Source organism: Pseudorca crassidens, chromosome 6, assembly GCF_039906515.1.
Source record: "Pseudorca crassidens isolate mPseCra1 chromosome 6, mPseCra1.hap1, whole genome shotgun sequence".
Classification (NCBI taxonomy): Eukaryota; Metazoa; Chordata; class Mammalia; order Artiodactyla; family Delphinidae; genus Pseudorca; species Pseudorca crassidens.
In genome coordinates, this window is record NC_090301.1 from 115,643,666 (window position 1) to 115,665,115 (window position 21,450).

Sequence of the window (21,450 nt, forward strand, 5' to 3'; positions counted from 1 at the left end):
TTATTTCTTTAGTTGTGGTTAACAGAACTGGAATTCCGGAATCAAAAGTAAAATATTTCTAAACCCATATATACATATATATATATATATATATATATTTCCAGATACTTTCTATAGGAATATGTGAAAGCAAAATTTATGAGTACGGTTTATCTACTTTTATATATTCCATTAAAGATAATAATAAAAATAAAAACTGGCTCTTCCAAAAATCTTTATAGCTAAAATAAATTTCCTTCTGAGTAGAGTGTGAAATACGCAGTATTGATATCAGTTTACGTAGTTTCTGAATCAAACAATGATGCAAACCTTTTTTTACAGCAGACCACTTCAGATCACTTCAGATATTTCCCTCTCCCCTTTTCCCCCATAGAATTCTTTATGTAGACTTCTAACTCCTGAATTCCCATATTTGGAACCATAATATCCTATATCTTACAATGTAAGTTGCAGTCAAGAGAAAGGTTTTTGTCAAATACATGGCCGCCTTTTTCCCCTCTAATATGGGATAAGCAGAGTTTCAGTCATGTTAAGTGGTTCAGATTTATAAGCATAAGCAATTGCCCTGTTATCTTCCAAAACTGTGTTAAATGAAAATTTATATATATTGGTGAATTCATTCACTTTTTCTATCCAGCAATACAAAGTTTTGCTTATGAGAGCTGATGATTTCACTTGGAACAATTTTAAATGCCATTATTCATTACAAATACTGTAGAAAATAGCATGCCCCCAATCCACAATTCTGTCACCCAATCAACCCAGTACAATTTTTTCATTACATTTCACTGCTGTATCTGATTAGGACATTGTCTGAAAACAATTAGTTCACCTCACATGATGAATAAACAGTAAATTAAAGCATGCTATTTTTAAGCACTGCAATATTTCCATTATTTAGAAGCTGTAAAAGTTAAACAGAATTTACTGTAAGAAATTTGAATGAACAGTGTATAATCAGGTGAAAAGCACATGCATCATTAAACTTTTACTGATACCAATATGTTTCCAACTTATAAACAGATACATAAAATTCATATTGAACTTGCTGAGTAAGATAAAATCTCTGCCAATCCAAGGAGAGGTGCCTGAGGTCTAATGTCCCAAATAAAAACACTTTATTTCCTAGATTTTCAGCTCTTTTGAAAATGAATGAAATTACTAGTTTTATTGCTGCCCTTATAAAATTAAAAGTGAAATATGAGTTCAATTTAAAGTATATTGCCATGTTGCCCTTGTCAAAATTCCACAATGGTTTCATATTGATAATCAGTGTTTCTCTTCTACTAAGTGAATATAATGGAGATGATGGCACAGAAAGAAAGAATTATTTCTGTGAAGTAAAATGAGTATTCTTTCCTGCTTTGTTAAATTACCTTTCCTGTGATTATATTTCTGCTGAAGGTGGATGGAAAATTAATTGAGGTGGTACAGACTAGTCAAGTCCCTTGATATTTATTTTGAATTTACTGTATAGTCATCTACCATGTTCTGATTGGTATTGGAACTATTTACCTAGAGTCCAGATCAAACGTAATATGCTATTATTAGAAAATAGCTTACAAGTCTTATAACTATGTAACTATACAAGATCGTCTATGCTATTACATGTAAAATGGAGTGAAGCTTATTCCCCAGCCCAGAGTTGCCCTGGTAGATATAAAGCAAGCAGAGAAATTACAGATGTTTGAAGTAAAGTCCAAAGGTTGTGAGGTTGTTATCATGGCTTCCAACAAGAGATCTTTTACTTCTACACTTAGAAACATATTTTGATCCGAGATGCATCATTGGATGTGTAATTTTTATTTTCTGTACACTGTATTCAAACATTTTTCAAAGCATTGGATTTTTGCTCATGATCACTTTTAATGTGGCCACTCTTCCATCCTTAAAACACACACACACACACACACACACACACACACCAAAATTCTCTGAAAAACAGAGAACATATAAGCAATCTAGAAATCTGTGAACAAAATGCATCTCCAGATATGTACAAATATTGATCAAAGTTTCTTTACTTTTTAATGTTTTGAGATTTTGTTCCTCTTGAAATTAGATGCACTAAAACCTGAGATCTTAATCCTGTCCTTGGTCCATTCAAAACAGGATCTGAAAATGAGTAAGTAGGACTATCTACTGTGTTGGTGTCCTGTGGGAATTTGGCAATAAAATATATGGCTTCAGAACTCCATGCCAGCCTTCAGGCTGTGCCTGTCTCAAATCTCAGAACTTTGGTTTCATCTTTGCATTTATACTTTTATTCAGCAAGTACTTGTAAAGTGCCAGAATGCATCAGACAGCATATGAAGAAGTTAAAATAAAGAAGTCACATGCTTGTTGTTGACCTTGAGCAGCTAGAAGTCGAGAGCGCTCCCTTTAAGAATAAGGAATAGATGGTTTAGAAAGATGCTGAAATACAGATGTGTACCAATAAGTCACTTATTGTTTTTTTGAAGGAAGATTCTAATACTACATATACATTATGAAATGACCTTTTAGTTTCTGCTTCCAGTAGTATAAGAAAGTAGATATTTAATAAAACTCTCCCACATCAAAAATCCTAGATTCTAGATATATTTATACCAAAAATGCATCTGAAGTACTATTTAGCTGATAGATTACACTCTCTGAAAACAATGCAATTGAATTAGAAGTGAATAACAACAATTATAACTTTTAAAAAGCGGTATGTTTGAAAATAAAATATAATTTTTACATTTTTCATGGGTTAAATTACATATATCTATTATTTGTTATTTTATAATATAATTATACTATATTTATACATATATATTCAAATGTAGAAGAAGGACATGAGAAACTCAGTAGTAGAATTTAATGAAATAGAAAGTAAAGATAAAATAAAGGGGTTTAGCCAAATAAACAGTTGGTTCTTTGAAAAAAAATAATTCACACTAGAATGTATAACAAACTTAATTTAAAAAGAGGACAAGCCCCCAAAGTATAAATAATAGAAAGAAGGCATAACTGCAAATTTTAAAATATTTTTTTAAATGCTATGTATAGCCGATGTCAACAAATTTGAAAGCTTGAGTAAAATAGATAAATTCTAGAAAAAAGAAATACCAGGTCTGAGTTAAGAAACAGACAACCTGAATTGTCCCATAATATCGAGGAAATGGAATCAGTGTCTTAAAATGTATTCAAATCAGGCACAGGAAGTTTTTTAAAGGTGGATTCTACCAAATATTCAAAAGCCTTAGAAATTTAAAAATAAAGAACTTCTTTAAGCTGACAAAGGCATTAATCAAAAGCTTAGATAATATAACATAATCTATAGTGGAAAATTAGTACATTTCTTTTAAAAATAAGCACTGAGAAAATGAATCAGAATGAAGTAACTTGAATATGCACAAAACCAAAGATGACAATTTTTAAAAATTACCACCCAAGAAAGTAAAACAAGAAAAAAAACTTGATAGAGAGAGGCATCTCTTAGAATATTGTCGGTAAAAGAAAAGGTGAAAACTAGTGGTAGAAATTAAGAACTCTACAGAAAAAAAATATTATCCACTCCTAATGGTGTCTCATTAGGGTGCTTCTAGGGATACTAGTTCTTAGGGAACTGTTAATAGCACTCCTTAGAAACACTGCTCCTTTAGAATTCAAGGGAGTCACCTTATCCTTCACCATTCTTAAGCATCTATATCCTGGAAAATCCAAGATACTTATAAAGAGCAAAATATGGTTGGCAATAGATTTACAAAATTACTATATGAGGAAAACAAAGTAGAATAAAATTTTTCCAATACATAAAGACACTTTTCCTGAAGAAAAACAATGATGAGGCAGAAGAATTCTATAAAACAATCCTCCAAAAAGAATGACTATTATTATCAAAAAGAATGAATTATTATCATTAAATAAGCATATGTAGACATAAAATTATCAAGTGAGAAATTCAAAACCTAGAAAAGGCCTCATAAAGTAGAAATAAAGTTGTAAACCAAAAAGTGACAGATTTCAGGAAGGAAATGGAAAAGATAATACAAAATAATAACAGAAATAATTAATTGAAAGATGACCACTGGTAAATAGATATTTCTGAAAATATACTAATGGATAGCAAGAAGACCCATAAAAACAGCCAATAGAAAGAAAGAAAGTAGAAGGGATCTGATTTAAGTTAGGTAAGACAAGGAAATAAGATCCACCTGATATTTAATTGGCTTTTTTGTGTGTGTGTGGTATGCGGGCCTCTCACTGTTGTGGCCTCTCCCGTTGCAGAGCACAGGCTCCAGACACACAGGCTCAGTGGCCGTGGCTCACGGGCCTAGCCACTCCACGGCATGTGAGATCTTCCCGGACGGGGGCACGAACCTGTGTCCCCTGCATCGGCAGGCAGACTCTCAACCACTGCGCCACCAGGGAAGCCCCTTAATTGGCATTTTTATAGAAGATAAGCAAAACATTGGAAGAGAGGTAACATTTAAACCCATAATCCAATGACAAACCGGAACAACAAAAAAAATGTTCTAGAAATACAGAGTATCTTTGGAGGGGGGTGGTGGTGGAAAAATATTATTAAAGGTATTAATATAAAGATGACATGTAAAGTTAAAATAAAACCTAACACTGGATTTCAAAACACTAAACAGACTACAAAAAGACTGCCTACAAAAAACTCATTAAACATAATATTCAAAATAAACGTATAAATTATGATAGAGTTTTTAGAAGGGTATCAGTCATACCAATAAATGTAAATTGGCCTAACTTATGTCCTAAAATTTTAAAAATATTTTTTAAATTGGCTCATGAAACAGAATCCAGTTCAATATTTTATGCAAAATATACATCTTAAACAAAATGATTCGGAAAGGCTAAAATCCTGATATAACAAACAAGAAGAGCTGCTTTCATGTTCCAAAGCATTAAGACCACCAAAAGAAGATGCTTTATAATGTTCAAGGCCACAAATCACAAGGAAGATATAATAGTCAATTGTCTGTATCTATGCCCCAGATAGATGGCTACCTTTATAAAACAGAAATGCCAGAAACTACTTAATATGTGGAAACCTTATTGTACCATTCATTCTCAGTTCAAACTGATTCACGTGGACAAAAAATTAAGTAAGGTTATAGATATAGCATATATAATGTGTGTATTTATGTTTGAACACATCTAAACAAGAGATATTATATATCTGTTTCAAATGTATGTGGAACTTTGTCAAAAGTTGAACATTCATCAGGTCATCCATCTAAAAAGCTCAGTAAGTTCTACAAATTAGAAATTAAATAAAAGCATGCTATAATCACAAAGTAATATGCCTAGAAATCAATAATATATTTTAACAGGTTTTCCAACTAAGTAATTTTTAAAGTAAATCTAATTAAACAATTTACTGGAGAATTCAAGTCAAAATTCCAAAATCTATAAAATAATAATAAGAAAAAGAATGGCAACACTTTATATCAGAATAAGTTGTCAGAATAAAAATCATAACTTAGCAAACATAAAAATGAAAATGGAAGAATGAAATAAGTTGAATTTCCAACTTAAATAGAAAATTATCAGCAAAATGCAGCATACATTAGAAAAGTGGGAATGATTAAATTTGAAGCAGAAATGAAGTAGTTTATAAATAGAAAAATGTAGAACTAATAAGTGAAAAAATAATGTTTACCCTTTGAAAACGTGTGCGCGCGCACACACACACACACACACACACACACACACACGAGACAAGACACATGCTCATCCAATCAAAGAAAAAGAGGGAGAAAGCAAACTGGTATAAAATTAGAAATGGCTAATGGGAAATAAACAAAGGGCATTTGAATAAATCGTAAGAGACTATTTTGCAGAACTCTATGTCAATTCGTTTGAAAATTTAGATGAAATGAAAAATTTCATGAAGAAATACACTTCGAACTGTCCCCAGGAGAGATGCAGAGCTTAACTGATTAATGACGTAGAAGAAGCAGAATGTTATCAAAGAACTACACCACAAGTGAGCACCAGGCCCACATGATTTCATAAAAGGATCTTATTAGACTTTCAAAGGCAATGCCAATAAAATTTAAATTGTCTATAGAATAGGTTTTCCTTGTAGTTGCCTTTTACAAAATTTAATACCACTTTCTGGTTAATATACATACACATATACATATACATATATATATATATACACACACACATATATATATATATATATGTGTATATATATATATATAGGAATTGGGGATAATTTCTTAAAGTGATAAAACATGTATACCTCAGCCCAAAAGCCAATCTCGTGTCATTCCCATCAAGGTCAGGAGCAAGGGAGGATGCACACTATCTCCACTATTATGTAAAATGATTTTGGAGGTATTAGTTAATGAGACAAGAATAAACAACCAGCTGTAAGATTTGGAAAAAGCATTTAGTGAGACAGCAGGATAGATATTTAGCATACAGAAATCAATAGCTTTCATATTTGCAAACAATAATCAATTAGAAGGTATAATGGAAGAGAGAGGCCTTTAGACAATAGCAGCAAAATATAAAATACTTAGTAATAAATATGAAAATGAAATTATATGAAATGTACAAAACCCATATGAGGACAACATTGAAACATTCTGGAAAGACATAAAGTAGACTTGAACAAATGGAAAAATATCTATGTTCTTCTAAAAAATAACTGAAGATCATAAGATCAGTATTAATTATAAAATTAATAGTCTCCCAATAAGATATTCCAGTAAGTTTTTATTTGCTTGAACTAGATATGCTTATTTTTAAGCTTCTTTGGGAAAATAAAAATGTAGTATTATCTAGGGAAATCCTGAAAATAAGAACAATGAGTGGGTGTGAGTCCTAAATAATATGGATGTTAAAAAAAATCTATAACTAAAATGTGTGGTATTGGGACGTGACTTAACAGAGATAAATGTATAGTATAGACAGTACAAAAATAGACTCAGGTACATATGGAAATTTAATATATAATAAAGGTGGCATTTCAAACCACTGAAAAAATTAAGTTTTTATAAAATCATTTTAGGAAAACTCAATATCCCTTAGGAAAAAGATAAAAGTAGTTCCAGTCTACCACCCTAACTCTAAAATGACAAAGCTCTAACTTTAAAAATTAAATCTTACCTGTAATAGGAGAAAACATCAGTAAATTCTTTGTAACCTTAGTTTGAAGAAAGCCTTTAAACTATGCATCATCACTTAGAAGTAATATAAGAATATGTTGGTAAACTTGATTTTATAAAGAACAGAAAAAAAATTGGGGAAAAATGCTATCATAACCAATGTCAACACAAAATGACAAACCAGGAGAATATATTTGCAGCATATACCTCACATAAATGGATATAAAGACACAAAGAGCTCCTAAAAAATAAATAAGGCCAGAATACAAAGGAATCTGATCGAATAGATAACAGAGACAAACATTAGCAGAGAGTTAGATAAAACAATTATGCAAATGGATTATTATATATTATACATTATATGTATATATATATATAAGCATTTGTACATATATAGATAAATATAGATGCTCAACTTTTCTTCCAAGCAAAATGCAAGTTGAAAATACACTAATATACCTGTCACAAGTTGAGTGTCACAGGAAGCCAACTGTGAAAGAAAGATTAGCCTGCAGGCCAGTTATTACAGAGATCAATAACTCTGGAAAGGAGGAAAAGAAAGCAACATTGTGCAGAAGAATTTGAGTGGCAGAGCCATCTCAATGAAGGTTTCAGCTAACCCCACAGAGAGTTCTGCACTGGGAGAGCCCTTCAGAGAAGTCCCAAGTTAGAGCAAGAGGGCTGGGCTTCTATATCCCAATATTGATCAGGTTGTCCTTTCGAGGGCTGTTGAAAAGAGGTATGATCTTGGGTGAGGCCATTTTCTTCAGTTCAGGCCGTCTCCAGACTGACAGCTGAGGGCCTTCTTCCAGCAGGACTTCTAGCCACTGGAGAGGTAGGTCCTTCCTTCTAGAAGGGAGTTCTGGTTGGTGTATCATAGCGTCTACCACAGCAACACTTCTCACTTGTCAGATTAGCAAAAATTCAAACAATGAACAGCGTGTTCTGTAACATGTTCATGGGAAGACTGTACTTTCAGGGATCATTTCTGTAGGAAAACAGGCACCTTATACATTACTGGTAGATGTGCAGAATGGTACTTTCCCTATGGAGGAAAATATCCTGAAGATATTTCCCTACACATTAAACCACAAACAAACATATACACAGGGTTAATCAATAAAGCATTATTTGAGATAATAATCACTATAGATTATTTGCATTATTGGAGGCTAGTTGAATGAAGTATGGTACATCCACACAGGCAGAACTATTTAAGAATTAAAAAGAAGATGATATATAACAATTGATATAGAGCACATCCCACAATCTCTCTAATTTGTACATATATATGTAATTAGATTAGCATTTACATTTATAGTAATAAAATATTAATTTTTTAATTATAAAAATCTACCCCCAGAAAAGAAGCATAAATAAGAACCAAATGAAGAAAAGTTTTTTCTATGTGATGAGAATGGGGTGAGATCAAGACTTCTGTCAATGTATATATCCACATATTTATACTTTATTTTTGACCATGTACATATTTTAAAATAAAAAGAATGAGGACATCAAAGCTTAAATTGAAATACTAAGAGAAGATAATACACCTAAAATGTAAATCAAACTGATATGAATTTTAATTGAGGTGTGACTACGAACGCACACATACACCTACACACACAGAACATATGGACATCTGGCTGGCTGCCTATCTATCTCCTCTGAAAAGGTCCAGAACTAATAACATTAGAGTAGTAATGAGCACACCTAAGCCCAGATCTTGATATCTAAATATCATAATCCAGTAGAAAATATGCCTTGGAGAAATTATTGATTATGGATATGGGAGATAAGAAGCGATCTTAGAACATCTTACTGTGCAGAAAACAAGGAAGTGCTCTAAAACGAACATAATCATTTCCAAAGAATAGAGGGGTTAGCTTGAAGGGGTCCCACTAACCAAAGTTTGTCAATTTCAGCATCATGAAGAATGATAACAACAACAACAAAATAACAGTAATGGAATGTAACACATCAGATTAAAAATGTTTATAATAGTATGAGGAAGAGGGAGATAAAGAGAGTGAACACACGTGAGGGGAAAAAGTAGGGAAAGTTCTTTTTACAGAAGAATACCACCTAATAAATATAGAATGGATGTTAGAGTTAGAAAATCACTTCCAAATGATAATTTCTTCAGGGAAAGGTCATGAATGGATACCAAAACTACTGAGTGGAAAGTTCATGGAGGAAGAGCTATTCATGTAATGTGCAAGCATCATCCCACTTTTAACTACAGGGAAAAATGTACTTTACAATGAACATATATCAGTTACCTTGTAAACAGCATTGTTAAGGATGGGAAGAAGTGTAATGGTGTGTTTCCTAATATGAAGCATAAGAGGTATCCAATATCACCTATATAATATTTTTGCCAAAAATATTAGCCTAAATTATATCATTTTAAAAAATCAGATAAATCAAAAATACTCTACGTATCAGACCACTGGACCAAGAGTCTTAAAAATGGTCAGTGTGGACTTCCCTGGCAGTCCAGTGGTTAAGACTCCACCCTTCCAATGAAGGGGGCACGGGTTCAATCCCTAGTCAGGGAAGTTCCACATGCCACATGCCACAGCAATCCCCGCCCCCAAAATGGTCAATGTTGTAGAACTCAAGAAAAGATAGGATAACTTTTACTTTAAAAGAGACTAAAGAGGTGACAACCCACTGCAATTAGGTAGATATGTAGATAGATAGAAAGATAGATATAGATATATAGATATGGAGATATTTGGGTTACTTAGGGCAGTGTGGAAATTAGAATACATACTATATATTTAGATGATATTAATGTTGTTATTCATAGGTATGATATGCAATTTGCTTATATGAGAAAATACTGTTAATTTTGAGAGATGTATACTGAAATATTTAGAGCTGAAATAGTCTGATGCTTTCAACTTCCTTTCATATGATTTAGCATATGAAGAAAGGGGGAGAGCAAATATTCAAAATGTTAATGTTTGGTGAATCTAGGTAACGGTTTTATGGGTGTTCATGTACTATCCATTAACCTTTCTGTAGATTTGAATATTTTCTTAAAAATAAAGGAATTGAATGAGATACAATTTCACACTCATTAGTTTGACAAAAAATTAAATAGTCTGATGACATTAACTGTTGGTGAGGAAGTGGATAAAATGTGGAGCAACAGAAACTCACATTGCTAGTAGATTCTAAATCGGCACAACTTTGGAAAATAATGTCACTATTGAGTTAGGTAGGAGACATTCACCTTTTGACCAAGCAGTCCCATTTATCAGTGTTGATCTCAAGAAAATCCTGTCACACGCACCGGGAGACATTAATAAAACTGTTCATAGACAACTTGTTTTTAAGAGCGAAAATTTGGAAAAACTCAAATGTCAAAAAATAAATAAATTTTACTGTATTCATACATACAATAAAATACCATATATCGGGCTTTCCTGGTGGCGCAGTGGTTGAGAGTCAGCCTGCCGATGCAGGGGACACGGGTTCATCCCCCGGTCCGGGAAGATCCCACATGCCACGGAGCGGCTGGGCCCGTGAGCCATGGCCGCTGAGCCTGCGCGTCCGCAGCCTGTGCTCCGCAACGGGAGAGGCCACAACAGTGAGAGGCCCGCGTACCGCAAAAAAAACAAAAACAAACAAAAACAAACAAACAAAAAAACCATATAGCAGTGAAAATAAACTGTGGCTACAAGGGTCAGTGTGATCCCAGAAATAAATTATTGATGATCTCATCAATAGTGATGATATTTAATGATCTCAGAAACAAATTACTGTGTGAAAATAGCAAATCATATAGCAATGCACATCTGTAAATGTTAAAATAATGTAACAGAATCTATTTGGAATGAAGTTTGTTTGAAGTATTTTATTTAAAGCTTTCCAAACTGCATAGCTGTCGATCATTTAGATGAGAGTCTGTACCAAATGCCCAGATGACTTCCTATGTCAACATGATGATGCACACGTAATCCTCACCTGGAGATGTTTTCTGAATGGTTTTCCTACACATAGGAATAAAGGCACCATCTTACCTGCATCTGTGTTTATGCACATGTGGATATATTCTTAAGATTGAAAGTGAGAAACTCAACATTAGCTGAGAACTAAAGAATGAAAAGTAACACAGGCGGTTAGTACTTTTGTGCTGACCAGAGAGATGCTGTTTAAATAAGAAGAAAATCAATATATTCTATTTCTTTGCAGAGTAAAAGTGAGCAAATTACTGTGCGGCATCTGACATCAGGAAACTGGGAAGTGATAAAGATCCTGGCGTACGATGAAACGACGCAAAAAATGTGAGTGGTTTTGGTTCTCTAGTCAGGTTGGAAGTCACTGTCGTCAAATGCAGTCTTTTCTGCTAGATTTATATTTTGCTTACCATGGTCCTAGTCCAAGTAGCCTGGCCATGTAAAAACCTTTTCTTTAAGATTCTCCCTATACTTCACACAGAGAGATACTTACACAGACAGTTGCACAGACACATGCACACACACACACACACACGCACACTCAGAGAGATTGAGAGAGATCATGGAAAAGTGTGACAATATTTTAAGAAAAAATATGCGTTTCCCAAATGGATCAAGTCCTGCCGTTAAATAATAGAAGAGCTCTTGCCTGTTCTTTGACAGTTTGAAAATTCAGGTGAAAACTCGGTGTGGCAAAAATTGATTGGTGCCTGATGTTTGTGTTGTTTTCTTTCATGGGCAGTTACTTTCTGAGCACCGAGTCGTCTCCCAGAGGGAGGCAGCTGTACAGGTAAGCAATGAGAGAGGATCTTCCTGCACAGGTAGATTCCTCAGGGGCCATCTACACAACATAATGATGGAATGGAGAAGTCTGAAGTTTCCTTTTTGGTATGGCTAGGAGAGAACCAACTCAGTATGACAAAACCCCACACTCTTGGCCCAGTCCCTCAGCTTTGGACCACTGTGAGCGTAAACAATTGGAACTGAAATGGAGATCATCTTATTCCTCCTTTATTTTTTCCCTCATTTGTTTTTACAGTCTCAAAATGTCTTTTTTTTTTTTTTTTTTTTTTGAGGCTTGCTTTTCTCAACTACCCACATCACAGGCATTTACATATTTTCCCCAGTAGGCTTTTCTTTTACTATGCCTCATTTATATTTTCATGGCATTAATGTTGTACACATGTGATGTATTCCCGAACAAAATAAAAGTATTGTGAACATTTAGTAGAGTGGATCAAGTGGCAGTTTCTCTCCCCCACCCCCCATAATGTGTATAATCCATTGATTGTTATTTAAGCAGGAATGGTCCTTGCTTACCTAAATAAAGCAGTGGATGGGGACTATTTTCATCTGTCCAATTTTCCCGGATGAAAAGTTATATTCATAAAAGGGGTTAAGGTCATACCTATTTAGTGTTAAAAATGTCTCTTCACTCAGAAAGCTTTCACCAGGACGTCCCAAGAATGACTTTTATTTTTGTCTGGCAAGCAACTTACAATTATAGACTCATATACACTTTCTAATTTACATTTCACAGATCCATTTTTAAAGTGTCAAAACTGCCATGGCATATTCTCAGTGGAAATTCATCATGTTTGAAGAAGTGTCACCAATGATTCTTACCAAGTAGCCTAGACTTTCCTTTGAGAGTAAAAATGCATGTTTCAAGTACCTTAACTCTCTCTAATTCATCCACACACTCTTATTTATGCATAAATTGTTTTAATCTGAAGCGAGCCTCTCCTTTTTATCACATATCCCAATATGTCATCTTCACATTCTTCGTTTTTTTTCTCTTAGAGTCTGGAACACATGTTCTCAATTCTAATGGCTTCCAAAAGAAGAACAGCTGTTTATTTAAAGAGAACGATTCTAATTTTGGTTTAGAGGTCTTGGTTAAAGTACCGGTCGCTTTCTCTTTTTGGTTACCTGAAGCTTATCTTTCTTGAAACTTATACAGTGGTTAATAGTGGCAGTCAAGAACAGTCCTTTAGAGATGTGGAAATACTGGACCAATGTCTTATTCTTCTCATTTTGTAAAACTCTTAACGAAAAATGACAGCGCCAGAAAATTAGGCTTGGCTAAACTCAGCTAGCAGCGCTGCCTCATCCTCTCTCTCCTCCCTCTATTAACCTAAAATGTGATTTGAATCACAGTGGGTTCTTAGATTTGTTTGCTTGTCTTATGTCCCCAGTGACTGAGGCAGAGCAGTACAAAAGTCAATATATCTATGACCTGTACTAGTGCAGAGGGCTGTGTTATAAAGAAAATATAGTACCAATAAATCTCCCTTTAAATGGCTCACCCAGTGCCAGTTTGTTTGACTGTAAGATAATATTAGTGTTTGACCCAGAAAACTCAATCATTGTCTTGTCCAGGCTATACAAATAATAATTGGTTGATTTAATTTATGGGATTAGATGCTTCTGCAGAATCAGAACTGCTAGCGTATTCGGTGTCATTATTTTGTCTCAAAATGTGCTTTTCTCTATTTTAGTAATTCATAATCCAAATAATGCGAAGATACCAACATAATTTTTAGGAAACTTGGATCTGAAAAATTATATGGAAGAGTAGAGAGAGAAAAGGTTTTAAATTCTAGTTATGTCACTAAATAGCTGTGACTAATAGGGACTGGCACACATTCATAGTTTCTGTGGTGATAGTTGTGCAACATTGTGACTGTAATTAATGACACTGAACCATATACTTGAAAAATGGTTAAAATGTTGAATGTTGTTTTACGTATATACCACAATTTAAAAGAAAAAAATGGGTATGATTTGTCATAATGGTGAAACTAGCTAATGTGTTTAAGTGCCTAGTATATTAATCACCTTGACTAGAAAAGGAAAATTTTGGATTATAATGGGCCCAAAATGTTTCAAATGTGAAGCTGTGACTTTGTGAACTATACTATACTATAGTATGTGTTTTGTTCCAAAATGAAATTGAGAATATTTTGTCCAGCCAAGTTTTAAAAAATGTATCATCAACAGTGTTTTCATTTAGAAGCATAGATAATTTACAATTAATCTCTATTTATAAAATAAATGAATCTGTACATGAAATTTAACTTTGGGTTAATATTTCAACCCCTCTAACCTTAAACACCATTGTTTGTAAAATAAAGAGATGAGTGCTTTTCTCTTTATCTATCTCCTTGATGTCTCAAAGCATGTATAAGCATTAACATTATATATATTATCATACAAAAATAGCTTTTCTTTTCCCAAAATTCAGTGCAACTATTTAGTGGGAAAAATCTGGTACTAATATCAAAATCTAATGTTGAATTTAGGAAATCATGAGCTTTTTATATGTGTGTGACTTGTGAAAACATTAGTTCTTCCAACTAATATTATTGCTGGTGACTTTATGCTTGTCTCTGTGGGTAATTTCTTTTAAGACTTTACAAAGAAATATCTATAAAAATAAGAATAAGTTATATTGCATCCTGTGACAATCAGTTTCTTTGTAAGCATACATACATATTACATTCATATAGGTGTACATAATTTTAATTTTATTACAGAGAAGAAAAATGCATATGTCTTGACATTAGTAATGGGAATTGACTTTGTTTGCATTTTTATGGTAAGTCATAATTTACAAGGAACCTCAGCTGAGTAATTCTGTAGCATCTTTGTTTATGTCAATATTTAAATATAGATACCACACATTCAAGGACCTGGAACAGTAGCATTTCTAACTTTCTTTTTCTTTCCCCAGTGCTTCTACTGAAGGATTATTGAATCGTCAGTGCATTTCATGTAACTTTATGAAAGAACAATGTACATATTTTGGTGCCAGTTTTAGTCCCATGAATCAACATTTCTTATTACTCTGTAAAGGTAATAGATGATTTCTGATAAAATTTATTTTATTCATTTTATTTGATCAGTATCTATTACTATCATTAGTAATGATTACCCTAGCTGTATGATTTGATATTCTTAGTTTATGTAAGTTTTTGTTAAAAAGTTATAAATTAGGGGTTTATTGAGATAGAAATTGTATCCATTACTTTATTTAAAAGATAGAAATTGGGAGTAAGTCAATATGTGCACATACACATGATCAATAAGTGCTGGTTGACATGGACCTTTTAAAAAAGTGAATAAACATATTTACATCAGCAAAGTCAAGCTAGAATAATAAACTAATTTACCTAGACATTAGGAAAAGCAATAGTTTCCTTATTAAAATAATGGCTTGGTTGTTAAAAAATTTAGGATCTATAGAAATTTAATTCCCAGGGTCTGGTCCCCTTCAATTTTGAGAAATTATGTTCACCCCAATTATTTCTTCTATCCGGTAACTATGCTATAGCCTTACATAGTAGTATGGTATCTCTAGGTTATACTGATAGGAATCACTGTCCCTTTAATAGGATACTGTATTTCCCAGAGATGAAATGGGAGATGTCCTCTTATAATGTGATGGATTGAGTGCTACTGCTTCAGCTGGTACCTTACACATTCGTGTTTTAAGACACTATGAGGAAGAGACCAATACTTTTTCTTTTTAGTTATTTTTCTCTTGACATCTGAAATAAAGTAATCAAAAAAGAGAAGTACTTGTTGGATGACACCAGAGAAAAACCATTAGACCCCTAGGCAGAGTTCCTCAGAGAAGTGAAGTTTTAAGATAACATCTTATGGTTACACTTGAATTATCCTGTATATTTGAAATAATTAACAATTCCAGTTAATGTATTTTTAAAATTAATATATAATTAGTTCCAATTTTTAATTTATCTTGTGGGTGAAATATTTTTTTTGCTTTTATTTTTATTTTTTTGAATTTTTGAATTTTATTTTATTTATTTTTTTATACAGCAGGTTCTTATTATCTGTTTTATGAATATTAATGTATACATGTCAATCCCAATCTCCCAATTCATCCCACCACTGCCACCACCCCCACCACTTTCCCCCCTTGGTGTCCATACGTTTGTTCTCTACATCTGTGTCTCTATTTCTGCCCTGCAAACCGGGCTCTAGAGCGCAGCCTCAGTAGTTGTGGTGCACGGGCTTGGTTGCTCCGCGGCATGTGGGATCTTCCCAGACCAGGGCTTGAACCCATATCCCCTGCATTGGCAGGTGGATTCTTAACCACTGTGCCAAAATACTTCTAATATACATGCATTCTTTCTTTCTTGGCTAAGTGGTAAATAGAATTTAATCTTGAATGAGTGGATGAGGGTTCACAGGGTTGTGAATCAACTTTCTGAACATCAGTGATGATTCTATAAAAGACTAGATTAAAAGAGAGTAAAGTGCATAAGATTGGCTAAAACCATAGAACTATAGAAGTATAGGGCATTTTGGAGAAGGGAGAATTGTAACAATAATCCTGCAAATAGTTTCTTTCCCCGTATATTCTTACTTCTCTGAATAGAATATCCATAGAAAGGAATGAAATCTAATAATCGGGTTTCTGTTTCATTATGTTTTAACTATGAAATGTTATATTTGGAAAAAAGAACTCTATCATGTAATCTTCCAGTAGTTATTACTTAGATGTCTTTAAAATGTTTATACATACATTTCTAAAATCTAGGTCCAGGGGTTCCAGTGGTCAGCCTACATGACACGGACAACCCAGCAAGTAAGTACATGAAGACAACATCATGGTTGGCATTGGTCCTTAGTATTATATTATTTATTCTGACTGTTGTACTCTATAGAGCCTTCTTCAAAGGAGGCCCCAGCCTGAGGAAAGTAGCATAGGCACCATCAACTTGACCTTGTGTGTGTAAGAGAAACATTAAAGCAAATGGTTTGAGCCATGTTGCAATTGGAGTTGGTTCTTATATGCCTGAAATAGGCTATCTACTGTATCTTAATTGAATGAGGACTGATTGATGAGACTCATTTAGATATATTTCAGCCTACTGGCCCCTTATACTCTGGTTCATTCTTTCTTGAGCCTCATATAAATTATTCCTCCAGAGCAACACATTTACTTTTGGGAAAAATTATTCAATTGTCCATCATCTGTTGAGCAAGGACTTACTTTATCAGGCAATATGACAGAGGCTGGGTGTTCATTGCTAGTAAGATGTGGTCAACGTGTTTAAGAACTTTAATAGTAGAGTGTATAAATACAAACATGGCTGAGCTGATCTTAAAAATGAATACCCAGGTTGCTTCCTGCCTCCCTGTTTCCTTCTTTTCATCTATCCTTCTTTTCCTTCTTTCATTTAAAAACTTTATTTAATCAACAAAACTTTATTTAATCAACACTCTCATGCTCTAATGATTTACCATAATCTAGTAAATGAGGCTTATATTTTTTAACACATTTACTCCTCAGAACACCCCCTGATGTTGTTAATTTTGTTATCCTTTTTTAAAGATGAGGGAACTGAGCCACAAAGAGGTTAACAAACTTGGCTAGAGTCACTCTAATATAACAGGTGGCAGCGCCAAGAATCAAATAAGATCGTCTGACCCCAGAATAGGGTTTATTATCACTACCATACAATGGTAGCTCATTCTACTGTGTTTTTGTCTGTCTCATCACATACTTAGGTTTAAGTAGTAGTCTTACTTAAATGCTTTGACTTAAAGGAGAGACAGGCATAAAAGTAAAATGTTGAATGACAAATATCATTTTTAGAGGACACAGAAAGACCTTTTAGACTCTTCAAATACCACCATATGGAGACTTCCTGCCTTTTCTAGAGAAAGACAAAACTTCTAAATAGTTAATGGAGTTCTGTGTGGTTGGAAATCAGTTAGCACATCTTTTAGTTTCTACTTAGTGTAAATCCTAAAGTGGTTATGGTAAGCAAATTAAATCTGTTGAATATTAACACTAACGGCAACAATAATGATAACAAATACAGTTTATTTGATAAAATAGAAAGAAGGTTGAATTTCACAGATAGAAAAATTAGTGTATAAAGTGAGTCCACCACATACCTTTTGTGGATATAATCTCATAGAATCAATTTCCTTGTAAAAAAAAATAGCAAATGAAATTTCTGTGAGGATGAGATACATTTGCAACATAGACACTCAATAAACAGCAACTATTCGTGTTACATTGCATATTCTGCCAAAATGATATATTTTTTTAAATCCCCAACCTGACTTTAATTAATTTTATTCTACTGTTAAAAGGCAATGTTGTTTTCTAATAACTTTTGTTTCAAATCATGACACACTTTCCTCTGAGGGAAACCTTTCTGATTTTCTCATTTATAAGTGAATTCTGATAGTCTCAGGATCAAGAAAAACAAAAAGGGACTGTGAACAGTGATCAGGTGCTTAATTTTATTTTCAAAAGACAATTATTTATTGAGATAAAATTTACATTTGATTGCAAGTAAATCTTTGGGTTAATGGATCTTCAGTTTAATATTCATTAAACTAATGAATCAGTCATAACTCATTTTGGGGCCACACGAAGCAGAATAAAGCATGAAAAGTATATTGAAAAATGAAAATATTTAACAAACATGGAAAAACCTTTAAACCACCAGTTATCAAAGAAATGCAAAGTAAAACACTGCCAAGTAATTTTTCCTAACAAATTAATAACATCAAAAAATTTACATTGCTAATGAGGATATAATGAGGCTCTCATAAATTGCTGGTAGAAATATAAATTACAGCAAATCTTTTGGAAAAAAATAACCATAAGCCTTAAATCTTTTATATCTATTTACCCAATATTTTTCCTTTTAATAGTTTATACTAAAGAGATATTTAATTATAATGTGATGGATTGAGTGCTACTGCTTCAGCTAGTACCTTACACATTTGTGTTTTAAGACACCATGAGGAAAAGACCAATACTTTTTCTTTTTAGCTATTTTTCTGTTGACATCTGAAATAAAGTAATCAAAAAAGAGAGAAAATTATAACCATGCTACTGATGGTAGTGAAAAAACATAATAAAAATAATAAAAGGGGTGATTTGTAAATAAACTTTAATGGAATACTGATTGGTGCCCTGAATATCTTCCATTTGTCTTTTCAGAGCCACTTTTAACTGTTTTTCTCTCCCATGGCCTCTACCCAGCAGGAGTTTGTACTAATGACTTAAGTTCTGCTGCCATTTGGCTGCCAATTGGATCCAGCTAAAATGAATCCTATAGGTGACTGAAGAGAGGCAGAAAAGTGACTTTGGAGTCTATTTCTCCAGTGCTATCCCTGTGCAGTCACCCAAGTTGCTCTGACGCTTGGGTGAAGGTCACTGTGGATCTTTCATTCAACCAACTCCAAGTAACTGCTCTCTCCTCTTGACCTGCTGGCCTAGCCTTTGTCATAAGCCCTGGGTTATGGTACTACCCCTTATGACCTCCCTGCCCTTTGTCCTATATTTGTAAATCCTCCTTTATTAAAATTTCATCAAATTGTTCTAATAGAGTTGCCACTAGTTCCCCACTAGGATTAAAAATAAAAATACACTTTTAAAAGTCAATTCTTCAACACTGTTTAAGCTATAGTTCTAAGTGTTTAAGGAGTTCAAATATTTATGCCACTTAAACAAAATTATTTGAAAATGCATATTAAAATTCCAGAAGACAATATTTGAAAACAGTAAAAGTCTTGTATTTGCCTGGCAGCCTTTCAGATATTTTTTGTTCTTTTTTCTTAAGTATTTTCCTAATGTTCTACAATGAACATATATTACCTTTATAATGAAAAAGAAACCCTTCATTAAAATGTTCAGTGACGAGATTGGTTCGAGATGGCAGAGTAGAAGGACATGCTCTCACTCCCTCTTTCGAAAACACCAGAATCACAACTAACTGCTGAACAATCATTGACAGGAAGACACTGGAACTCATGAAAAAAGATACCCCACATGCAAAGACAAAGGAGAAGCCTCAGTGAGATGGTAGGAGGGGCGCAATCACAATAAAATCAAATCCCGTAACTGCTGGGTGGGTGACTCACAAACTGGAGAACACTTACACCACAGAAGTCCACCTACTGTAGTGAAGGTTCTGAGCCCCACGTCAGGCTTCCCAACTTGGGGGTCCGGCAACGAGAGGAGGAATTCCTAGAGAATCAGACTTTGAAGGCTAGCAGGATTTGATTGCAGGACTTCAACAGGACTGGGGGAAACAGAGACTCCACTCTTGGAGGGCACACACAAAGTACTGTGTGCATCAGCACCCAGAGGAAGGAGCAGTGACCCCATAGGAGACTGAACCAGACCTACCTGCTAGTGTTGGAGGGTCTCCTGAAGAGGCAGGGGGTGGCTGTGCCTCACTGCGAGGACAAAGACACTGGCAGCAGAAGTTCTGGGAAGTACTCCTTGGCGTGAGCCCTCCGGGAGTCCACCATTAGCTCCACCCAACAGCCCAGCTAGGCTCCAGTGTTGGGTCACCTCAGGCCAAACAACCAACAGGGAGGGAACCCAGCCCCACCCATCAGCAGACAAGTGGATTAAAGTTTTACTGAGCTCTGCCCACCAGAGCAACAGCCAGCTCTACCCACCACCAGTCTCTGCCATGAGGAAACTTGCACAAGCCTCATAGATAGCCTCATCCACCAGAGGGCAGACAGCAGAATCAAGAAGAATTACAGTCCTGCAGCCTGTGGAACAAAAACCACATTCACAGAAAGACAAGATGGAAAGTCAGAGGGCTATGTACCAGATGAAGGAACAAGATAAAACCCCAGAAAAACAACTAAATGAAATGGAGATAGGCAATCTTCCGGAAAAAAAATTCAGAATAATGATACTGAAGATGATCCAGGACCTTGGAAAAAGAATGGAGGCAAAGATCTAGAAGATGCAAGAAATGTTTAACAAACACCTAGAAGAATTAAAGAACAAAAAAACAGAGATGAACAATAAAATAACTGAAACGAAAACTACACTAGAAGGAATCAATAGAAGAATAACTGAGGCAGAAGAACACATAAGTAACCTGGAAGACAGAATGGTAGAATTCACTGCCATGGAACAGAATAAAGAAAAAAGAATGAAAAGAAATGAAGACAGCCTAAGAGACCTCTGGGACAACATTGAACACAACAACATTCACGTTATAGGGGTCCCAGAAGGAGAAGAGAGAAAGGACCCGAGAAAATATTTGAAGAGATTATAGTCAAAAACTTCCCTAAAATGGAAGAGGAAATAGCCACCCAAGTCCAGGAAGTGCAGAGAGTCCCATACAGGACAAATCCAAGGAGAAACACACTGAGACACACTGTAATCAAATTGGCAAAACTTAAAGACAAAGAAAAATTATTGAAAGCAGCAACGGAAAAATGACAAATAAAATACAAGGGAACTCTGATAAGGTTAACAGCTGATTTCTCAGCAGAAACTCTACAAGCCAGAAGGGAGTGGCATGATATGCTTAAAGTGAGGAAAGGAA

The 21,450-nt window shown here is 34.2% G+C and overlaps 1 protein-coding gene across 4 annotated transcripts in view; it reads left to right on the top strand.

The window, feature by feature from the left end:
- DPP10 (dipeptidyl peptidase like 10) overlaps positions 1-21,450 on the top strand; it is a 1,288,081-nt gene that overhangs the window by 1,211,964 nt on the left and 54,667 nt on the right. For all 4 annotated transcript variants that reach the window (XM_067742149.1, XM_067742151.1, XM_067742148.1 and 1 more), the window contains 4 exons: positions 11,328-11,419; positions 11,835-11,882; positions 14,829-14,950; positions 16,662-16,709. In XM_067742149.1, the coding sequence (XP_067598250.1) occupies positions 11,328-11,419; positions 11,835-11,882; positions 14,829-14,950; positions 16,662-16,709 (310 nt within the window). The remainder of the gene's footprint in view (positions 1-11,327; positions 11,420-11,834; positions 11,883-14,828; positions 14,951-16,661; positions 16,710-21,450) is intronic.